The sequence below is a fragment of the Armigeres subalbatus genome, chromosome 3, assembly GCF_024139115.2.
Source record: "Armigeres subalbatus isolate Guangzhou_Male chromosome 3, GZ_Asu_2, whole genome shotgun sequence".
NCBI classification, from domain to species: Eukaryota; Metazoa; Arthropoda; class Insecta; order Diptera; family Culicidae; genus Armigeres; species Armigeres subalbatus.
The window spans coordinates 201,046,007-201,070,299 of NC_085141.1; the positions used below are offsets into that span (position 1 = coordinate 201,046,007).

Genomic DNA, 24,293 nt, shown 5'->3' on the forward strand with positions numbered 1-24,293 from the left:
GCAGCTTAGTGTTAATTAGGCACTTCCACAGTTATTAACTGCGAGGTTTCTAAGCCAAGTTACCATTTTTGCATTCGTATATCATGAGGCTAACATGATGATACTTTTATGCCCAGGGAAGTCGAGACCATTTCCAATCCGAAAATTGCCTAGACCGGCACCGGGAATCGAACCCAGCCACCCTCAGCATGGTCTTGCTTTGTAGCCGCGCGTCTTACCGCACGGCTAAGGAGGGCCCCAGAGTAGTTTCCAAAAATACGTATTTCGACCTCAACAGCAACCTTACTTGACTTTAGTATTATATGTGCAGCTCAAAACCGAATCTTTGAACTCACGACAATCACTTTGTCTCCTAAAAGTCGCAAGTTTTATTACTGCGCATATGGTGCGCTGTATAGCGCATCTGGTTGCGAACAATGTGCAACAGTTGCGCAATGATGCGCTATAAGTTGAACGCGAATAAAATCGGTTTTCGCGACTTCGAAATTCGATTTTCAACTGGAATCATAATATGTCATACTTGACGCGACTAAGTCCTACACCGACATTTTGATTCTTGAAACTTCGATATTCTACGTTATCAAAAGTGCATGATTTTTAAATAATTTTCTAATTCCTGTACCTTATGAACTCCATACAGACAAATACAGACATTTTGCTGAGATTAATACAGACTTCTAAAAATTGTATCTGGCATCCCTGATTTCATCATAAATTGTACGGTAATGCGCGTCTAATATACTACAATGGTCGTTACTCCCAGGTCGTTAAGGGCTGGGGTCACTCCCGTGTCATAATCTCGATTCCCGTCGGCGCCAGTTGTGGCCATCTTTTCTTTTTCCGGCATTAATGAAATATTCACGACGTTTCAATCAGCTGAAATATCAAACCGATTATATTTTATTAAATCATTATATTGTTGATTTACTTGACCAATGGATTCGAAGGTCGGTTTACTTGGCTATTTCAAACGTTCCCTTTTGCAGCAAGGTTTGCTAAACTCAATAAATGTTTGGTAGATTACCTTGTTTTTTGCTCCTTGTCTATCAAAACAGATGTCAAAACATCGGAAAAAGAAAGAGAAGTCCGAGGGAAACAGCAAAAAGCACGTGGCAGACTTGTCAGTTTTGACAGATTTTACTATGAAAACCGGTGTGAAGGTGAAAACGGCAATTCCAACGACCGTTCAAGGAGCGACTATTTCAAACCAATAGGGAAATCCACGTACAATAACATCAATAAAATAAAATTGATATTAATACTCACTGAAATATTTTCAGCCCCCATTGTGATTTCTCTGTGCCAACAATGTGACCAAGTTGTTTTTCACCCATTAATGGGTAAAAACGTTGAACATTAAAATGGGGAAAAAATACACATTATCAAAAAAACTAAAGTACACTCAGAATTAAGAATAAACGTGGAAAGCTTAAATTTCAATCATTTTTGTGATTTGTAACATTTAAACACAGCATAGTATAAAGTGTATACTATCACATAATTAAATTTATACTAAGCCTGTTTTGTGCTTGAATATTTAAAATTGTATTGCTATAGGTATGAAATTGCAAAAACCATCATCGTTCGTTCAATTGAGAAGAAATCCTGCGGCGCATGGCGATAATCATGTATATTTTCAAACGTAAGTTTATATGGCTACCTACCTGGTTGTGTATATTAAACATGGGTATTTTTTTCTTTTACAGATGCGCCCAGGTAAGAATCTGACACCGCACGAACGGTGTCGTCAGTTATCGTGATCGTTGCCGAACAATTACACCAAGAATGGCGACTGAGGAGAAAATCCTAATCGAGCACACACCGGCGCAGGGGTAAAGATTTTCCCAAAGACGAATGAGGTGGAAAAGCAAGGAAAGTTCAAGGGGCCGCTTTGCGATACCATTTTCGTGCGTGTTGGTTCGGTTGGTGTGGGGAAATGCGGCCATCAAGGTCCAGGATTGGTTGCACAACATCAAGACGCTTGTGGGGATGCACCCGAGGAACCGATGCCACCACTCTGACGCCGTACGCTGCTCTGTCCCAGTTCGGCGACAGCAGCATCAGCAGTCACCACAACATCTTTACCTAATCCTACGATGGCATAGGCAGTGACCGCGGCCAATGGGAAGCAAATCGAAGGTGTTAATCGACAAGCAAACCAACCTGTTCAAGTGCTTCGGCTTCGTGTCGTTCGACAATGTGGCATCGACGCTGGCCGCTATCCAGGCGATGCACGGTTTCCAGATCGGTACCAAGCGGCTGTAGTGTACACGATTGGTATGGAGAAACTGTCGTTGCGATACAGGCTCAGCACAGGATGGCCATCATCGTTCCGCCGAAACATCATACGTGTCACTGGTTCCACGATCTTGTCGACGGATTTAAAGTCTTCTAAAAGTACTGAATTATTGCTCCGAGCTTGGACATCATCTTCAAATTTGCCGTTGTAGCTCCGATATTTATATCTTGTAGCTCACTTTTAATTTCTGATGTTAAATAAATGATTAAAATGTAATTTAAATTTAAAAAAAGAAAATTTAATATTTTTTTATTGTTTCTGACAGATCAAAAACAAAACTGAAATCATTTAAACGGGTTTATTCTATTTCAATATATTGGTAAGTTATACTATACGTAAATAAACCGAAGTTATACTATCTTCGTATTGTTCGAGTTTAAACTAACTCGGGGTCAACCAGGCGAATAGCCAGTTAGTATGACTTTTAACCTATTTAGTATACATTTATTTCTGAGTGTACCCATTATTTTGACAGATTCATATATCAGCGAAAACTGGGGCTTTTTTACTCTTTAAGACGATCCCCACCGGTGTGTATCCAAATGAGTGTCTAGTATAAGAACGAATTGCGATTATATTCTATTTACGCACTTGTTCTCGCACCGGTTGTTTCTATCAAGGTTGTTGAAGTGCAATCATGTTTCGCACCGGTGGTGAATATCCGCGGTTGCTATCACAAACACGGAATAAAAAAAATCAGGAAAAATATTTATAATTATTTATTATTTATTTTCAAATCTTTCAGGATGCGCTCCAACTTTTTTAATACTAGTATGTGCGTAATGCATTTTGTGATTATCAGATTAGTTCGACACTCATCTGCTTGGTGGCGCTAGCTTACATGCAACAATTTTGTAGAATACGACAATATTCTAAAAAATTCAGAATTCCAGATATCTAACCTATCAGGTTATTTCTTATAGACTAGCGCCGTCAAGCGGTTATATTTCGAACTATACTTGCTTTCGTCATCCCAAGTAACACCGAAAACATCATTATTAACGAAGATCTAATAATAATGTTGAATAATGGTCGGGAAAATGAAATACAAAACATGTTATGTTCTAGGAAAGCTACGAAAAGGTTTTTGCAAAACATACAGCAATTTGATCATTGAAGATGTTTCATACTACATTCTTACAACTTGCTGATAACATGTTGTTTTTTGACATTTGTTTGGTTATTTGATATGTTTCGTTTTACATTCTCACGACATAAAACATGTCTACAGGAAGATTTTACGAACAAGGTCATAACATGTTCACTTTTTGACATTTGTTTTGTCAGAATATATATCCCAATGATAGCAGTTTAGCTAAAATATGCATTTTGAACGTAATTTCAACATCTTTTAAAATCAATGCAATGAACGTTCTTCGTCGACCTTGTTGTTTATCAAGAACTCGCCATACTGTTTTTCTCTTGCAGATTCGAGAAATTGTTTACATATCAATTGCAAAAAATATGCTCTGGCTTATTTAATTTTTTCTCCAATCATTGGTGCATGAACTTAGGAGAAGTAAAATGAAAAGTTAGCCAATGAAACATGAGCCGCATATAATGTTTCGACCGAGACTTGGAAACAAATTTGATTTTTTTATTCAGTATGTATATTTTTATTAATATTTTTAAAATGGTATTCATCATTTCATGCACGCTTGTTTTCATTCGTTTTTTTGTATAAAATTTATTTCTTTGAACGTGTTGGTCAACATTTTCGTTTTGCTATTTAATTTGACAGAACCATGTTGAGAGTCGGTCATTGAAAACATCATTAGTACTTAAGTTTAGTCTTGTGAATGTGCAATCAAAAACAAGGTTGCGACTGGAAGATGTTGAAAATATCGACAATTTTTGCGCTGTTTGGGTCGTGAGAAAGTAATGAGAGCTGGTTTTTATACCAAAACGTAACAAATTATATGTTCGAAAAATGTATTTTTTACACTCATACAACAAACCGTGTTACTTGGGATGATTGCTTAGACCACCCGAACAACGTTGTAGAAGACAGAAAAAATAAAAAAATGTCACATTTCGACATATCTAACCTATCAGGTAATTTCATATCCACTAGCGCCGCCAATCAGTTGAAATCCAAACTAAACTGACCACCATCACAATGGTTTTGATGATAAATAACCGAACAATTGTTCAGAAGACGACAGATTTTTCATTTATGAGTTACTTTATTTTTCCGTGTGATGGTTTGGCAACGGTTGGAGCGGGTCGCCAAATTTGCCAACTCGCTATTCACCGAAGGTTGCGTTTATATTTCCCAAACCCGTTTACCAACGACCGGTGCGAGTTCGCGTCATGATAGAGGTTGCTATTTTGGCTTTATTCACGCACTGGTGGGGATCGTCTAATGAGTATTGTCGGGTTTACACTTATTCTTCAAAATGGGTGAAAATTTACCCTTTAATGAGTTTACGAGGTTCTCCGTGTTGTTTCATTTTGGTTTGACGTTTGAGCGCCTAAAAATTAACTTTCGTTCGAGTGAATAGACCAGTGCATGATGACGTAGGTTGACAGTTCACAGAGCTTTTCACCGGGACTTAGCCTCTGGCGAAGCTTCCGATAAAATTGTTTCGTCATTTTATTCGCATGTAGATGTCCTTTGCGATTGATTTCATGCTGAATGCAAAGAATATCATTGAAATATTCGGATCGCAGCAATTTTAAACTAAAAATATGAATTTTAATTTTCTCCTCATCGATTTTTCTTCTAACACCTTGTAAACAAGCTCTGTGAACTGTCAAATAAGTGAGGTTAGATCAAGATCTTGCATTGGTCTATACTTCGCTCAAGTGTCAAGTGAGGTGAGTGAATTTGACAAGAGTTGTGCCGTTTGTGACTTGAGATTTTGTGACATTACATTACAAAAGGATTCAAAGTTTTTTGAATGGAAAATTTACTGTAACCCTAACATTGAAGTGTTAAATTAGTGCTTAATTCAGAAGTTAGTCAACTGTAATTATCGTTGCTTTTTAGGTGAAAAAAAACTTCCAGTTCGTGGGTTTACGTATACTGTCGTCACAATATAGATCGCCTTTTCGAACACGGAGACCGCCATGTTGGAATTGTGAGAGCGGAGAGACGATTGCAGAGTGCACGAAATAATTAACGCAAGCAAAGTTTTGCTTTTTTCCTGTGAAAAACTGTAGAAAAAGTGTTGAAAATTGTTCATTTTCTAGCTTAAGAGTCAGTGATTAAATTGTCAATATGTCGCAGGCTCTTCCGATCCGGTTTCAGGAGCATTTGCAGGTAAGATTTTCTACATTTTGCTAATCTTGTGGGCGAGGAAGTGAAAAACGATAAGTAAAACAAGAAAAAGTAGAGGAAGAAAATCAAATCAATAGACGCCCCCTTTACATGCGTGGCTCAGAATGACGGTGACGTTGGATTTTGGTGTGCTTTTACACACGACGACTGTCAGTTTTCTTCGTAAAATGATTACGGTGAGTTGACTGAATTGAGTCATCATCCGTATCTGGGACGGGTCTTGCAAAGTAGCAACCCTACCACCAGAGACCGGCGGAGTGAAAAACTAGAAATGGCAACGTACACTGAACTTAAACATCATGCAGTAAGTGAGTGATAAGAGATTCACTCTTGCCCCATAACGATTATCGTTCGCATTTAAGCTCATTTTCATCCGACTGCCACCAATACCAAACTTGTAATTTTCAAACGAAAATCATCCAATAAGCATATGATCGAGGAACATAAATATAAATGATTTGTTAAATTGTTTTCAGCTGAGTTTGCTATACAAATCGAATGAAGATAATTCGTATACAATATGGTTAGCTATATAATCAGAATTTTTTTAAATTTCCAAATAAAATTATATTTAAATAAAAATAATACTATTCATGACAATTTAATAATCAATTTTATTAAATCCAAACTAAAACATTCTAATCATACAACATTTGAAACATAACAGCAGTGGCACCCGGAGTGGGTAGGACAGGTAGGACATGTCCTACGCACGAATTTTCGTGGGTGAGACAGTCAAAGCATTGTCCTACCCATGGTTATGACGAGCAGAGTAGTTTTACAGGCGTTTATTAGTTTTCAAATTCTGAAAAAATTCTGATATGTTCAGTCGAATATGAATATGTTACGAAGTGAGAGTGTCGAAGAGGGTTCATCAAAAACATTCGATTATTTAAGCTCTTGTTGTAATACTGTCTGCACACCTAAAATCGCTAAATTCATCGAATTGTCAACAGCATAACTGTTTGGTGAATTATTTTACAGATTTTCCGTGAATTTGACAGTAGAACAAAGGAAAGTATCCCAGAAAATCGGTGGAATAACTACCGAACACTTCTGTTGTTGGGATTTCGGTGAATTTCAACGAAATTCGCGGTGTCTTCGGCAGAAGGACTTCATTAAAAATGCCTGTCTTTCACGATTTTTATGGAATATGCACTGGAAAAACTGAAAAAAAATAAAACATACTTTTTATACGAGAAAGGCAAAAATGTTCTAGATCCCCCGATAGAACATTTTAATTAACCCATGATATGAAAGAGGAGACTTTATACTTTCGCGTAATAAGTTTTTCAATGAAATAATATTTTCCCACAGAGCACCGTGAATTCACTGAAATCTGTGAACTGATTTAAGTGTGTGGTAGGTCTGATTTCTAGGTATGTATAATATCATCAAATATAGAGCAGTTTAACTTATTTTTAATTTAAATGAATTATTAGAAACTTATGGAAAGAAACCTGGAAGGACTATCCTTAAGTCCGCATAAAATCTGGTCTGCGACGGGTCCTGTACTCCCCGAAAAATTATTCGACGATCATACGATTTCCTGGATAAGCGACGATCCATAGAAAGTACTAAAAATGTCAGAGGTAGAAGGGACAAAAGATTGAATGAACAAAACATAGAAATCTTCAATTTCATATACATGATGACTGAGACAATATTCACAGCATTAACTTATAATTGCCCAGAGTTTCTCCTTCCTTATCCTTCCTTCCTTAATTTATAAAGTGTTCAGCAGCCTTCGGGTGAAAAATGTGCTGAAATAATATTTTCCCACAGAGCACCGTGAATTCACTGAAATCTGTGAACTGATTTAAGTGTGTGGTAGGTCTGATTTCTAGGTATGTATAATATCATCAAATATAGAGCAGTTTAACTTATTTTTAATTTAAATGAATTATTAGAAACTTATGGAAAGAAACCTGGAAGGACTATCCTTAAGTCCGCATAAAATCTGGTCTGCGACGGGTCCTGTACTCCCCGAAAAATTATTCGACGATCATACGATTTCCTGGATAAGCGACGATCCATAGAAAGTACTAAAAATGTCAGAGGTAGAAGGGACAAAAGATTGAATGAACAAAACATAGAAATCTTCAATTTCATATACATGATGACTGAGACAATATTCACAGCAGTAACTTATAATTGCCCAGAGTTTCTCCTTCCTTATCCTTCCTTCCTTAATTTATAAAGTGTTCAGCAGCCTTCGGGTGAAAAATGTGCGGTTTTTTTTTAAACTAGCTGCAGGACAGTGAAGTTGAATAAGTAGTGCTTGATTGATCGTGCACTTGTAGAACGTAATTTCCGGTTTCGCTTCGTGTAGCGTAAAAAAACTCAATCTCAAAAACCGTGTGGAAAAGAACTAAAGTATTTAGGACCTGTCACAGACCAGATTTTATGCGGACTTAAGGATATTTGTAATTTCTTAGTCCTTCCAGGTTTCTACAAAACTTCTTTCCATAAGTTTCCAATAATTCATTTAAACTAAAAATAAGTTAAACTGCTCAATATTTGATAATATTATATAGACCTAAAAATCAGACCTACCACACACTTAAATCAGTTCACAGATTTCAGTGAAATCACGGTGCTCTGTGTGAAAATATTACTACTCCCCCCATAACTATCGGTCTTGTAGCAATGATTGTCGAAATAATTTTCTTCTCCTTATCCTACATTGATCATCATTTGATTAAAAGAGCAACTAGCAACTAGTACAATCATGCTTATTGAAAAAGCTATATTTATTCTGAAAATCGATGAAAATTTCATAAATTAGGGTAAAATGCTCAATAGTGGACCCCCTAGTAGCGAAATTTTGCTCTTTTTGTCATAAGGTGTAGAAATTTTCAACATATTAATTCTGCTTGCCATCTAATACCAAGTTCTGCATCTCCTCTTCACGATACATACATAAAACACTTAAATACACGACGTTATTCGTTGAAATTATCATTTTAAAGTCTGACTGAATTGGCCCTATAGTAGACCCCCTTGGGGTCCATAATAGGAATTTGCTTCCCTATAGTCGACACTTCATTTGATTTTTATGTTCCGTTTCGGGACGTTCTTCCTCCCTATTATGAACCCCCAAAATATTCCTATAATGGACACTCTCGTGTTTATTTTTTATAGAATTGTAAAAAATCCTTTTTTTTTACTTTCCATAGCATTTCCAATGCATGTAATCAAATTATAGGACTGTAAGGTAGGTTCTCCCGATGGAATTTCATAGCAAAGTGTTTACATTGTGCTGTAATAATGCAAAAATGGCCGGAGGGTCCACTATTGGTTGGGGGTCCACTATTGGGCACTTTACCCTATGTGAAGATTATGTCTAGAATGTCAGGATGTTCAAATTTTTTATTTTTTTATATGTAATATGTGCATCGATTTCTCAAGACCAGAATTGTTGCGCAAACTGACATTTTCCCTATTTGTCCTACCCACGACTTGGAACGTGGATGCGCCTCTGCATAACAGTAATGCTTTCCGAAATCACTGATTCGAGGGATTTGCACTCCCCGTATCCACACATGTGTGCATTTCCAATGAGACAGATGGTTGTTGAATCTGATGAAAAAATAACCAATGTAATGCCTGACATCGTAACCAATCTCCTATAGTTGTTCGTCCTCTTTTCTTGAACTGTCGTATCTACCGTAAATTTCGCAACAAATGGAGGTGGATATATCTTCCTTCGTTGGAGGCCTGCTAGTTTGTCGCCTTCTGCCCAAGATTGTGACTGCATCCTAGAATTCATGTGCACAAGCTGATTTATTTCCGTTTTTAGCGGTTCTGCAGAAGAAAAGTCGATTAACAACATTTTTTCGATTTTTCGCTCCAAAATTTACCTCTATAACTGCTTCAGGGATATATATTTCTTCGTATAATTCATTCAAATCAGGTAGTTTCCGCCTTTCCAAACTTTTGCACTTTTAATCTGACGACACGATTCTGCCGAAATACCAAATACGAATGGTGACGTTCTTCGTTTGAAGCAGCTCAGTACCGGCGACATAAATATCAGTAAATGAGCATTCTCCCAAAAGTGAATGATAATAGTTATAGGGTATGGGGAAGAAATTTTTCATTTGCATGTAGGATGATAATCTAATTGATTAGAACCATTCGAAAATTGTAAGGCGATACATGCTCCAACCAAAATAGAAGCACTAATCAAGAAGATGATTTCTACTCGATAACCCAGTGAAAGAGTAGTCACTTATTCTCATCATTTGAAAACTGGAGGACAGGTTTTGGAAGCGTAGTGGATGACAAATCATTCGTTTAGATGATGATGTTTAAGTTCAGTGTAGGGGAAAATACCTATTCTTGGCAGTCTAATACATTCGTCAAATTGAATGATAAACATAATGAATAATTACACTAAAACACAGGTACAGTTTAACTGGTATACATTTGTATGCTCTTTCTTTGATGATTGGTGTTCACTAAATATAACAGTTTTTACTACAAACTCAGTAAATGTAATATAAAGTAGCAGGTCAACGTTTCTTCTATTGGCATAACAATTTCTATTATCAGCAATGAGTTTGCTCCTTTTGCTCCCTTTAGCAACTAGACCTGGAAGTAGAAAACTGGTAATGTATTGGTGCCAAATGCTGTTTGTTTATAGACGAATCCAAGTAAAAATAAGAAGAAGACACGACGGTGTTAACTTTGGCAGATCCTACACGCTCGTTCAGCTGAACTCAATTTTGGGTCAGATTAACTCAAAATCGTAAAAACTGGCTCAAGACAAAATTGAGTTAAGGCCCCTTAACTCAATTTTGAGTAACGGAGGGAGGTATGAATTTTGAGTGACGTTTACTCAAAATCATAAAATCAAATATTTAGAATTTTGAGTTTGTCAAATCTCTTAAAGGCAATCGGACGCAGTTAAAAGAAAGGAATAATTCATGTTCGAATAAGATTCATGAAACAATTTGGCATTTATTACAGCTTATACTTGGAAAGGTTATAAACTACAGAGAAAGGTCGGTTCCTATGTTGGAACATCTGTTGCTGATTTGTAGTTATGGGAATGACATTGCAAACTTATGTACCCACCATGTTTGTAGCCAAGGACAAACTTTTTCTCTATAGTTTATAATATCTTTTTCCCTCTCTTTTAGCATGAAACATTTTTAAGCCATAGTTTTTTTTTTAATAAATAAATAGCTGTCCTTCAATATCTCCAGCGGTCGCTTGTGATGGGAGCTCGTCTGGAAGTGAAAAATGACATATAAGAGACATTCTCATGCTATGCACGGAAGCTTGGAAGTACCCATTAAACGGGTTCCATTAGCCTGTGCACGCGGGAATGTCGACCATCTGGGTCGACATGAGATGACATTTCAATCATTTACCTGGGTCTTTGTTTGTAAACATTGGCATTTATCTTATATGATGTTGAAATAAGATTCTAACAGGCATTCGGCTTCAATAAGAATGCATATTGGAATTATTGGAGAAGCGCGAAACTAAATTCTATTGGACTTGTTGAACATTCAATGTAATTTAACTACATTTAATAGGGCTTTGATAATTTATGGATATTTTTAACACTGAATGTTTCTAGATATATAAGACTGCTTCTGCTTCTTGCAATGGACATACTAACTATATCGAAGCGGCCAAACTTATTCTCATTGAAGTGTTCAGAAAATGCATCCATTCCGTTTGAAAAATTTAATAATCATAAAGGTCTTTGTAAGTTTTCACATAAATTCTGATCTTGCGCATCCTCGTAACGGATCCAATTTTAAAACAATTACTTATCTACAATGTTTTGATTGAACTTGTCTGTATAACTGAATTTTCAATGATATGGAAATGCTAATATCATCTTCCAAACTTGGACGTACATGTTCATGATAGAATTAGAGGCGAAAGTATAGAATTGATAGTTCCGTTAGGATACGGCAGGCATGAAGAATGTTTTTATAGAAGTCGATTTGAAAGCGAGCGGAGGGCAATATTTGTGATGGCACATATCACACGACCTTCCTTCTGCCAAGCTCCCGTATGAAGGGGGAGGAACTATCAATTCTATACTTTCGCCTCTAATTCTATCATGAACATGTACGTCCAAGTTTGGAAGATGATATTAGCATTTCCATATCATTGTAAATCGTTTAACTTCACGTAGAAGTAACACACACGAAATCATTAATTTAGTGAATTTTCAAATTAATATTGATCTCAATTTCTTTCAAATTTGGGCTTTTAAATGGTACCACTTTTTAATCCTTACAAATACGAAGAACAAGACTCCGAAGATGGCCTAACTCTATAGGGAGTAATACTAACTCGTATTGAGACCTCCAATATTCTATCTAGTTAAGACTACGAGCTATATTATAACATAGTATAGCTTGATGTCAAAGTTCACACATTCGAATTTTACTGGGAATAACACATATGATGTTCAAGATCCTTGTTACCATGAAATAAAGCTCGTAGTCAGGATGTGATAACATGGGATGCTTTTTGCAAAGAACAATTATGCACTCAACCTAATTCCGAGCCTAATTCTCTAAAATGTGACTTATTCAAGAAAACGGAATGAAGCCTCAGCTTCTACATAATTATTTACAACGCTAATGATTAAACTTGTATATCGTATACATTGAAACTATCATTACTTGTATTCATTATTACGTAGGATAGGATATACTCGATTTAGTTGAAAACCGGAATACGGGACTAGCGAAGTTGGATTTTTCTCGCAATCCGTACGTAAAACCTAACTTCGCTAGTGGCGCGCTAGTCTAGTTAGGGCCTAATTAAACTAGCACACTACTAGCGAAGTTAGGTTTAACGTACGGATTGCGAAAAAAAATCCAACTTCGATAGTCCTCCATTTCGGTTTTCAACTTGACTAGCGATATTGATTTGAAGAAGTGAAGTTTCCAAATAATTCAGATTAATATAGGTAAGCATTGATACGGTTTTATTAACGGCTAAAATGTTATAATTTTGAATTTCTTTATGGACCAAATCAGAAGCTTTACAGATGATATTTGACGTAGAATTACGTCTTTCGAATCGATAAGAAATGGGAGGGAGGTCATTGTTTCAAATTTGGGACCGTCAGGAAAAAAAAGGTCAGGAAGTAAGAGCCAATAACTCAGCCGTTTTTTTTATGCATTCTGGAGCTTTTGGTATGAATCGATCAGTTAACTCCCTAGGATTTTAAAGAACTATTGTAAACAATTGCTTCAATGCATTGAAGATCCAATTTCGACAGGTAGTGTTCAAATTTTACTTCAAAATAAATTGCCTTCATTTCAGCTATCTCCATCAGCAATGAACATGCACAAAATAATTGAATTTCACATCCACTATCGAACGATAAGTAGTTCTACGTTCAATTTGCGGTCGTGTATTTAATACAACATTCTACTTTTTTGGAATGACAACATATGATTAACAGCCAATTTCTTCATATCCGCATAACTCTTATGCAGTGCTTACCCATAAGCTTAAACCTAGTTTGCGCTGTAAGCAGAGTTGAAGAAGTTGACCCCAAGTTATAATCGACCTCATAAATGACACAGACATTAACCATTGCAAGAATTTAATTACTCCGAGCAATAAATATGTTTACCACTTTTAATATAAAAGGATTGACACAAAAATAATTATCGAAGACTAACTACCACAGCTTTCAAAACTATTATTTCAAGACAAAATTTTCAAAACGACTTATCTGCTTTTGTAAACAAAGATTCATACGACGATTTGACGAATCTGATAGCTCTCCCACGCAAACCAACACCATCAACAGGTAGAGGAAACATTCACCTACCTATTGGTGGTGTTGGTTTGCGTGGGAGAGCTATCAGATTCGTCAAATCTTTGTTTACAAAAGCAGATAAGTCGTTTTGAAAATTTTGTCTTGATTTGCATTGGTTTCCTCAGCAGTGTTCCATTCATGTTTTTCAAATTTTCAATTAAATTAAATTATAACGTTGCGGCCAAGAAAAGCGCCGTTATTGGAAATTGGATTGATCCGTAGAAAAAATGACACATTCATACTCCACAACAATTGAAAAATATTTGAATCTCGTGATTCATTCGTGGTTCAAATCTGCAGAAAATAGAACTGAGCGTTATACCAGTTTCATTTTTTTTGACAGCTTCTTCTTCTTCTTCTTCTTCTTCATTGGCATTACATCCCCCACTGGGACATTGCCGCCTCGCAGCTTAGTGTTCACTAAGCACTTCCACAGTTATTAACTGCGAGGTTTCTAAGCCAAGTTACCATTTTTGCATTCGTATATCATGAGGCTAACACGATGATACTTTTATGCCCAGGGAAGTCGAGACAATTTTCAATCCGAAAATTGCCTAGACCGGCAACGGGAATCGAACCCAGCCACCCTCAGCATGACAGCTGACTTGTTTAAAAAAATAATCTAGAACAGCTGCTGGGAAAATTAATGTTTCATATTCATACTTAAACTGACAGTCCTGAACGATTTTAATCACTGCTGATTTTACTCTTAAACAACTTTACAATGTTCAACAATTCCAACAGAATTTATTTTGGCGCTTTTCCAATGATTCCAATATGCATTCTTATTGAAGCCGAACGCCTGTAATAATCTTATTTCAACATCGTATAAGAATAATGCCAATGTTTACAAACAAAGACCCAGGTAAATGTCATCTCATGTCGACCCAGATGGTCGACATCCCCGCGTATTAGGCTAATTCACCCATTTTTTGACCAAGTACTGAATTGTCAAAAAATGGGTATTTTTTAAATAACACATCAAGAGTACAATTACCCCATTTTAAAATAACTTGCCTAGTAAAAATAATGGGTAAATAGAACTCCTCGGTGTTTATTGAAACGCGGCCATCTTTTTTTCTTAATAGTTTGTTTGTGATTTGTGCCTGTCGAAGAAAAATCAAATTGAAAAATGTACAAAAAGTGCCACAGGTAAGTACATGTGAAGCTTGCAATTAAATTAATTTGAAAAATCGCGAAATAAGTTGGTACATAGTGACATCAATTTTCTTAGTTGCAGATATTTCATGTTGTGCACCGGTTCTTGCATCAACATGGAATGGTGCTGCTTTAGATCCACCCGAGGTTTTACTGAAAAATACGTGTTTGGGAACGATGAACCATTCGCCGTCGGATTTGAATGATTCCGGATTCTCGTTCCTGGATGAAGTAGCTGCAGGTCCTCAGCAGTAGCTATAAAAAAGCATTTAGTGACAAGGAAAAACAAAAACATCGACATGGCATTCTACATATAATAAATATAAAATATGTTGTTTATCTCGTTTATCTTTATTCCATCCTTAATTCTATCTCGAAATCCGTAACAAACCAGAAGAACAGAAAAAAAATCCGCCAAGAGTTATTTTTACCCATTTATTGCTATGAAATCAAGGGGCAAAATTTACCCATTTTGTGGAGTTTGCTTCAAGTACTCATTAATGAGTAAAAGCGATTTACTCATTAAATGAGTTATGCCGCTTTTCTTCGTAATGGGTACGAAAGTACCCATTAATGGGTACTTGAAGGCTTCCGTGTGGATCTTACCGCGGACTTGGGCAAACCAATAACTTTCTGTGACTTCGTACCTGGTGTGAGATCTATACTGTTTAATCTGGTCAATAGTGGCCACTCCAAGGGGTCTCCAGTAGCCTTGCGAACAAAAGCGTAAGATTGCCAATCCGGAGATGACGAGTTCGATTCTCGGTCCGGTCTAGGATGTTTTCGGGTTGGAAACTTTCTAGACACCATGGGCATAGTTTATCCATTGTACTGCCACACAAGATACATACTCATGCAATGGAGGGCAGAGAAAAGCTTTCAATTAATTACTGAGGAAATGCTAATAAAATACTAAGTTGAAAAGCAGGGCAAGTTCCAGTTGGAATGTATACATAGAGTCTATAGAGTCATTTAAGAAGAAGAAAAAGTGACCACTCCAAAGGCCACAACTGGTGAATACACCGCAGAAGAATTTCATGAAGGCAATGACGAAGTCTTGAAAACTGTTCACTGTTGTGACATCTTGGTTATGCTCTTCAAATTTATTCTTTCCTAATGTATTTCCAAACGTTTTCTCGAGCGCGGATTTCGATGTCCTCGTCGTATTGCTGGAACGAGAAATGGATAAATCTCGGGTACTTATTCAAAAGGACGTATGTGATTTTGTAAACAAAGATTCAAACGTCGATTTGTCCAATCTGATGGCACTCCCACGCAAACCAACACCACCAACAGGTAGCCGAAGGCTTCCCCTACCTGTCTGTGTTGATGGTTTGCGTGGGAGTGCTATCAGATTGGACAAATCGACGTTCGAATCTTTGTTTACAAAATCACATACGTCCTTTTGAATAAGTACCCGAGAAATAATCTAAAACTTAGAATTTAGTAAATTAAAATACAGTAAGATCCACCTGCGATCGTTGGACTTCTGAAAATTTTCACGGTGAACTCATTTTTGAGTTCAGGTACTATTTATGCAAATATGAGTCAAAGCTACTCAAAATCATAACTCTCAGTAACTCAGAGTTTGACGTTTCAGTAGAAGTTATTATTTTGAGTTATGCTGACCCAAATTTGAGTTCAGCTGGACGAGCGTGTACAGCGCAGCATAGGAAGATCATTTTAAAATGCTTTTAATAGCTTTTAATAAATTCTAGACAAAATGTAATTAACTTTTTCCGTATCGTACATCAATCAGATTTTAATTACAATTTGTCTAGAATTTATTAAAAGCATTTTAAAATTATCTTCCTATGCTGTGCTGTAGGATCTGTCAAAGTTAACACCATCGTGTGTCTTCTTCTTATTTTTACTTGGATTCGTCTATAGACTAACGCAAAATGAACCCCCCTTAAGAAATTATGACGTTTGAGCGGGTCGCATAATGAACGCAAAATGAACTTTTGTTCGAGAAGACGACCCGCTCAAATGTCAAAATCCATCAGGTGAGTGAATTAGATGAACTCCTGCACAGGTCTATAGACTAACGCAAAATGAACTCCCCTAAGAAATTATGACGTTTGAGCGGATCGCATAATGAACGCAAAATGAACTTTTGGTCGAGAAGACGACCCGCTCAAATGTCAAAATCCATCGGGTGAGTGAATTTCATGAACTCCTGCACAGGTCTATAGACTAACGCAAAATGAACTCCCCCAAGAAATTATGACGTTTGAGCGGGTCGCATAATGAACGCAAAATGAACTTTTGTTCGAGAAGACGACCCGCTCAAATGTCAAAATCCGTCGGGTGAGTGAATTCGATGAACCGTTGCATAAGTCTATATCCTCCAGTAGTAAAATTCATTCATATTAATCGACCGCACGCTTATCTCGCTTCACTCAATTTTGGAACAAACTGTATTATCAAAAGTGGCTTAAAACAAAACAGGAATGTTTAGCCTTGGCATCAATTTTATGTCATGTGGACAGATAGGCAAAAGCATTTAAACACATTGTAAAACAAATTTGACCCTTAGGCTTTGGTCCGATTCGTGAATTAAAATCGAATTAAACTTAAAAGTGACAGTTTGAAAATTTTCAAATAACCCTGCTCGCAGAGCAAGATTACTTTTGACAGATATTGAATCATTTTTGATAGATGTTTTGTTGATCTTGCTGGGTGGCACCAGCCATTCTTATGAGCGGGGAATTTCATAATTTCCGAACTGTCACTTTTGAGTTTAATTTTATTCTAATTCGCGAATCGGACCAAAGCCTTATGCGGCCAACAAAAAACAGACGTGAATGGCAGATAGGGTACCCGTGTACCCAGATATTGACATTTTCATAACTTTTACCATTTTCAACCTATTTGAATAATGTTGGCCATTTTGGAGAAGGGAACTTATATGCCTTTTGTCCGCAGGGTGTCGACTACCTGAAAAAACCTGGAAAGTCAGGGAATTCCAATTTGGACCTGGAATGTCAGGGAAAGTCAGGGAATTTCGATTGAGGTCAGGGAAAAAATCACAAAACCCAAAGTGGAAAGTGTATAGTGATTTTTTTAAATTTCGAGCAATATGCTAAACACTTATGACAATGAAACGCTGAACCATTTTAATCCATTGAAATAGGACAATAAAAGTACCGAAACTTCGGTTCAGAATTAATATAGCGTTTTAGTTGGTAATCAGACTACATAGCCGATAAACAAAACAATACTCAGAGGCAGTTACAGTCGACAACCACTTTCACTATCAAGCTTTAAAGCTTTTTTTGTGTGACCGTTGACAGTCTCTAGATTAAAAGTTTACTCCGGGCCCATTCCATGTACCCATGGTAATCGAGTTTGTTTCTATTAATCTCTAAGCAATAACACAGGTTCCAAATCCATGTTGTTCAAATGATCACTGTTGCGGCCTGATACAAATAAATTGAGTGGTTTTGTGTCAGAGTCGTATATGATTTTTTTGCGGTTTCCTCATCTAGCGTTCAAATACTTAAACATCCATCGCGAAAGTCTTAATAAAATTATATTAATGTGCTTATGATATTGGAAGAAATGCGATCTATCTTCATAAATTTAAATTGTTGATTAGTAACCAACAATATATCATATTACCTTTTGATGAAAATTCAGCGTCCAATTTTTTGAAAATTATCTAGTCTATGCAGTCTAAACTGAATCAAATGGCTGAAATGTGCCATAGTTCAGAACCGATCCACAAATAATCATCAATAATGTTTAACCTACAACCAAAAACTAGATATTCAAAGGCTTGTTGAAATAAAACGCCGAATACTATCTTTGTGGACCTTTGACAACACTCCACAGCATCGGCATCATCCCCAAACAAGATTCTGTAGGGAATGTTTTAAAAACATTTTGTGAACTTTCATTTGATGATGGGCTTTTAAAGTCATTGGTCGATCCTCACGTCCTTAGGTACTAGTCATGTAGAGAGAATGACAGTGGATTAAAGCATCATACAATCTACCTCATGTACGTAGGTGGCGATAGTCTCAATAAAACGTTTTCTCGATACTCCATAACCATAGTCGGACGCAAGAAGAGGATAATGTTTTTGTCAATGGAAATGTTTCAGTTTTACATTTCTGATGTTTATAAAACAATTTTATCAGGAAATATTCTGGTTGATCTTTGAGAATTTTGTCCAGAAATTACTCCCGTGAAAATGCTTTAGGATATCTTGTGAAAATAATTATTCCCTTCAGAAAAATTTCTAAATTACTTCTCACTGAAACATAAAGAAAAATCCTAGTGGATTTTCATGAGCTCGCTCAATAGTTTAATCCTGCAGCTCCCTGATGGATGTTTAATAGATTTTTTTTTCAAGGCTCCGCTCCAAAAACTTGCTAGCTTGAAAGGTCTTCGTGGAAGTATTCATACGAAAAATATGCCAAGGAATCTTCAAACATGTTTCCAAACTCCATTAGATGTTCCTTATAAAGTTTCATTGCTTGTTGTACTTGTCTGACATCTAGTAGCTGAACTTTTTATAAATAAAACAATCCTGGAATTCCAAGACAATCGATTCACTTTTGGCAAAAGTCTAAAATTCGATAAAATAAATTGAGTAGGTGTAGCACTCCTCAGCATATGAGACTAGTTATGGCACTTCTTCACAAACAAGACCTTTTTTATATTTTTCCATGGGGATATTGGTAAAGGCCTTAATCGGTAAATATTAAACGACCTGAGTGTATTCAGACCAACATATTTAAAGTATTGTATGGCTAGAATGTTTTTCTGGGCTGTAAGTGCTGCATGGATTTATGTGATCTTGTGGGAATTGTAATCTTGATTATCTTGAAGATTGCAGCGTTCGTGATTATTTTTAGAAGTCCATTAACTCCACAGAGAGTGAATAAGAATTCTTACTTCGTAAGTATTCTTGAGACCCAATGGAGGTTTCTCGATGTCTACAAAAATAACTAACCCGTAAGTTTTTTAACGGATTTAGAAGGATTTCTAGAAGCTCCCACGATAGTTCAAAAAGTTGTTCAAAAGTCGTGTCAACAGAGTCGTGTCAGTAGTCTTGGAGGTCTATAACGACTCCAGAAAGTTCGTGGGAATTTCCAATGGTGGATGAATGCATTAGAAAGCTTATAACATTGGAGTAAATTTTGGAAAGATGTGAATTATGCAGGGTGACCAGCGAACCGGGAAAACCGGGAGAACCGGGAAAAAGTCGGGAATTGAAAATCACCGGGAAAATATCGGGAAATATGCGGGAATTTTAATAAGAACCGGGAATATTTTAAAATCTACCTATACCTATTTGAAAACAATAGTGCAGCTATCTCTGTATTCAGCAAAAATTAAATATGGAATGGTTCTCGAGATCCTCAAAATGCACAAAAAAATTCTGATGAAAATTTGATTCACAATTGTACACTTTGATAATTTGTGACATGATAAGTGTTTTAAAAATACGAAGTTTAGGGTCAGACCTTAGGCTCGTTTTTTACTTTGACCAATAGAACCTTGTTGGTAAGATTTAAAAAAAATATGCTGCATCAAGGATGTTATCGATCATTTAGTAATTTAGGTACGATCATTTTGTAGTTTGTTCATAACTTATTCCCAAGGCTGTATTTCAAAATGTGTTGTATGGTGGACTACTTGTGCGAAAGTTCTTCTACAACTCTGCCTTAAAGTTCATTGCTTGTATTCCACTAATAACGGAGTTGGTGCGCTAATTGCAGTTACTAATACTAAATGACAATCAAATATCAAACATTTAGTTTGAGTTACTGCAACTATCGCTGCCATTAGTGGAATCCAATAAACAAACTATTAGGCAGAGCCGAGAGCCAAAATCTTTGCACTAAAAGTCTACCATACAACGCATTTTGTAATTCAGTCAGGAATGAGTCATCGACAAACTACTAAATGATTGAGCCCAGATTACTTAACGATCAAAAACACTTGTTTTATATCAAATCTACGACTAATTTAAATAAATGCGTTACATTTGGCGTTACATAATAAACGAAAACTGCTACAGCTTCTCTAATTTCTGTTAAAAATTTTGCAATATGGGATAAGTTTCAGATTAATATATGTTTGAGTTGTACAGCGATTTCAGTCTTGAAAGGCTACTGCTTCTGAAGACACATTGGTGGGTACCGATAAAACGTTTTTTGAAAAAGCTGAACTGAAATAATCAAACAATAAGCATTGCTACTGCTTGAAAATGTCTACATTACTTGATTAAAATTTTCTAATCCAATTTGAAATTTGAAACACATTACATTATCTGTATTTCATTTAAACATTTTAGCCAAAATAAAAAAGTCTCAATGTTGCGAAAATCTAAAAATCTCAAAACTCATGCACGATTCAAAACATATCACGTCAAACTCGACTCATACATTTGTTTTGTTGCATGATTTCTGTGTTAACCGGTGCTGACTGCAAAGATTCAGAGACGAGCCAGTCCTAGACTGAAAGTCTCTCAAGTAAAGAAAAAAAAGCTATCTTCGCATAGAACATGTGATAATGTGTCAGTTGTAACGCCTTTGGAGAGATTTTAACCACTTTTCTGCATTCTAATGTCGCAGTACAATCGTTAATATAAAAATTATATTATTTCTATCGGGAAAATTTTCAAAATACCGGAAGAAAACCGGGAAATAACCGGGAATTCTCAATCCAATATTCACTGGCCACCCTGATTATGAAAACTTTTCAGGAGTGCGCATTTACTTGATTCTTTTTGAACGACCAGAATCTCTTACGAAATTCTACATATCTTTAATGTTCTGCTTCTAGAAGTCATAAGTAACTCAGGAACTCATATGGATAGGAATCAAACATGCAGAGATTTTCATGTGCTTCTAGGAATAGAAAAAAAAACATGCTTTTAGTTCACTAGATGTTCACGTTGATGCTCATTTTTTGTAAACTTTGCCCTCAGATGAGGTTTTCTTCTTACTGAAAATCGACTCGTGACGTCATCGTGGTTTAGTCCATAGGAAACGGCATGAACATTTGTATGTAGACGTTTTTGGGAACGATGAAGATTCTTTGGGGGGTCCGTAGAGTAGTTGTCTACACGTCTGACTCTAAACCAGATGGTCATGGGTTCGATTCCCACCCCCTCAACACCCTTTAAATATTAAAGAGATGATAGTCTATATGACTTTAAATGAACGAAAAAGTCTACGGACATAAAAAAAAACAAAACAATAATTGTAAGACAATTAAAAAATACAATACCAGCCGATAAAGCAGAGCATGATTGTAAACTCCATTGGAGTATAAATAGAAATAGGTGGACATATGGCCTACGATGCCGGTCCAGATAGGTGGGTGGTGCACAAAAGAAAGCACCACCCAAACAGAAAGAAGAAGAAGAAGAAGAATGAAGATTCTTATGATGGTATTAGACCCCTCCTCTTCTGGAAGAGGGACTCAAATACAAATGAAGTACAAATTTCTGCTTTAATCGAAAATTAATCTAAAACATGGAATCCAATCAATTTTGTCTTTTAAATCTTCTTCTTCTTCTTATTGGCATTACATCCCCACACTGGGACAGAGCCGCCTCGCAGCTTAGTATTCATTAAGCACTTCCACAGTAATTAACTGCGAGGTTTCTAAGCCAGGTTATCATTTTTGCATTCGTATATCATGAGGCTAACACGATGATACTTTTATGCCCAGGGAAGTCGAGGCAATTTCCAATCCGAAAATTGCCTAGACCGGCACCGGGAATCGAACCCAGCCACCCTCAGCATGGTCTTGCTTTGTAGCCGCGCGTCTTACCGCACGGCTAAGGAGGGCCCCACTTTGTCTTTTAAATAATGTAAAAAATATATAATTAATCAATTTAAGGTGAAACGAAGCTAGTCGGTTCTGGTAGTATAGTATATTAACAATATATTGCGACATTTAATCCTATTTAGACTTACCCTGAATAAATGATTATCACAGTCGAATCTCGAATACAATTTCGCAGTGCGTCAATGTTACTGCAGAGTATGGTTATCTTATTTTTCCATATAATATTTACTTTGAAATACCTTATTTTGATTGACCTTGCATCTGACAGTCAACAATAAAAATAGTTTGTTTTCATCATCGCCTCAAAGCGTTTGACAGTGCGAAGTTCGAAAACGGGCTGAGAAGTATTATCACAGTAAGCTAAACATTTGTAAAAAGAGCAATATTCCACCTCGTGAGTCTTCATATCTTGAATAATGTTCAGCACTGTCCTATCCAACCCCGTGAAACAAGCACTAGTTCTTGAAGCCACCATTTGTTGGCGTGGCGCTAGTGCTGTTCATGAAGTTTAATGCTTAGTTCATATTGTACCGGTTACATTTCGCGCGAGTATACAATGATTTGGTTGATTTGGACCGTAAAAAAAATAATTTCAATAACTTAACTTATATTGTTCTGTTTTCGTCATTTATTAAGCATTTTACCGTACGGTGCAGTCTATTTGACGCTAGGCTCATGTCGTTTGACATCTTCCTTTCAACAACAGCCTAAAATATAAAAACTGTTTATTTTTTTTAATTCGAATTGAATCTGCCCTCGAGCGATATTGCCGCATGCGTCACTGTGTTCCGTGCTTAAAGCCACAACTTGACAGCTAGCACCAAGTTTTCGGCTTCAATCGCATTATATGCAGATGGCAGCCGTTTCATGGGGCTGGTCCTATCCAGCCGCTGGAGCAAACCCATTCTTACACTACGTTTCACAGTTGAATAATAGATAATACCCTAAAAGTAAGCAATTATTTATGGTTGAAATGCACTATGTAGGAATGGGAATGGTTATGATTTTATTACGAGCTTGGAAAGTATTGAAGTTGCAAAAGGAAAACGGTCCTGTCAGCCACATGTGGGTTAAAAAAACTACGGTGTTGCTATCGCTTTTGATAAAATTCATGGTCTGCGTAAAAATCTGAATTGAAGCATTTGTATTATAACACTTTTTTTTAAATTAATGCCAACGCCGGATATTTAGTTCGTTGTTTTGCTAAAATCAAATCACATAGAATTGTGCGTGGTATCTTGCTCTATTCCGAAGTGTGCTACTGTCAAAGAAAACGAACAGTCCAGATTTTATTTAGTGGAACATAGAGAAAATATTGCATAAATTTGCTCTTTGTGGGGATAATCAAGTGGTGATAAAGTGTAAAAAGTAGTTTACGTACTTAATTTGTCGTGTCATACGCAATAAAGAGGATAAACAGGCGATCCAAAAAAGTAAGTAACAGTTTGCTTTTCGTGCGCTGCTTTCTTTGGCGATGCAATAATGGCAAGGATTTCGTAGGTGCAATTTCGTTTCGGTGATTAACACATCAAATCTTGCTACTTTTATACAAACTACTTATTCAAATGAAAGCTTAGACTTGAAATTGTGTGATTGAATCAAAATTATGTTCATAAATAGTGTACGTTTGCTGGGAAACGCAAATATTGTTGAGGGTGCCAACAACTGTCGCACCCTGCCAATGTCGTATTCTACCCCATAAAAATGCATGAAATCGTGAAAATACCTAATAGACTAACGCAAAATGAACTCCCCCAAGAAATTATGACGTTTGAGCGGGTCGCATAATGAACGCAAAATGAACTTTTGTTCGAGTGGACGACGCTCAAATGTCAAAATCCATCAGGTGAGTGAATTTGATGAACTCCTGCACAGGTCTATACTGGCAGCAAATGTAATTTTTATTATTTATTCAGACTCGGCTC

At 36.5% G+C, this 24,293-nt stretch overlaps 1 protein-coding gene across 4 annotated transcripts in view; it reads left to right on the forward strand.

The window, feature by feature from the left end:
• The first annotated feature begins 5,141 nt into the window (after positions 1–5,141).
• LOC134226221 (clathrin heavy chain) overlaps positions 5,142–24,293 on the forward strand; it is a 116,267-nt gene continuing 97,115 nt past the window's right edge. The window contains exons 1-2 of one of the 4 annotated variants that reach the window (XM_062706841.1): positions 5,142–5,259; positions 5,345–5,564. In XM_062706841.1, the coding sequence (XP_062562825.1) occupies positions 5,523–5,564 (42 nt within the window). In that variant the 5' untranslated portion in view covers positions 5,142–5,259; positions 5,345–5,522. Of the gene's footprint in view, positions 5,565–24,293 lie in introns of all 4 variants that reach the window. The other 3 variants (XM_062706840.1, XM_062706839.1, XM_062706842.1) reach the window with 3 other exon arrangements.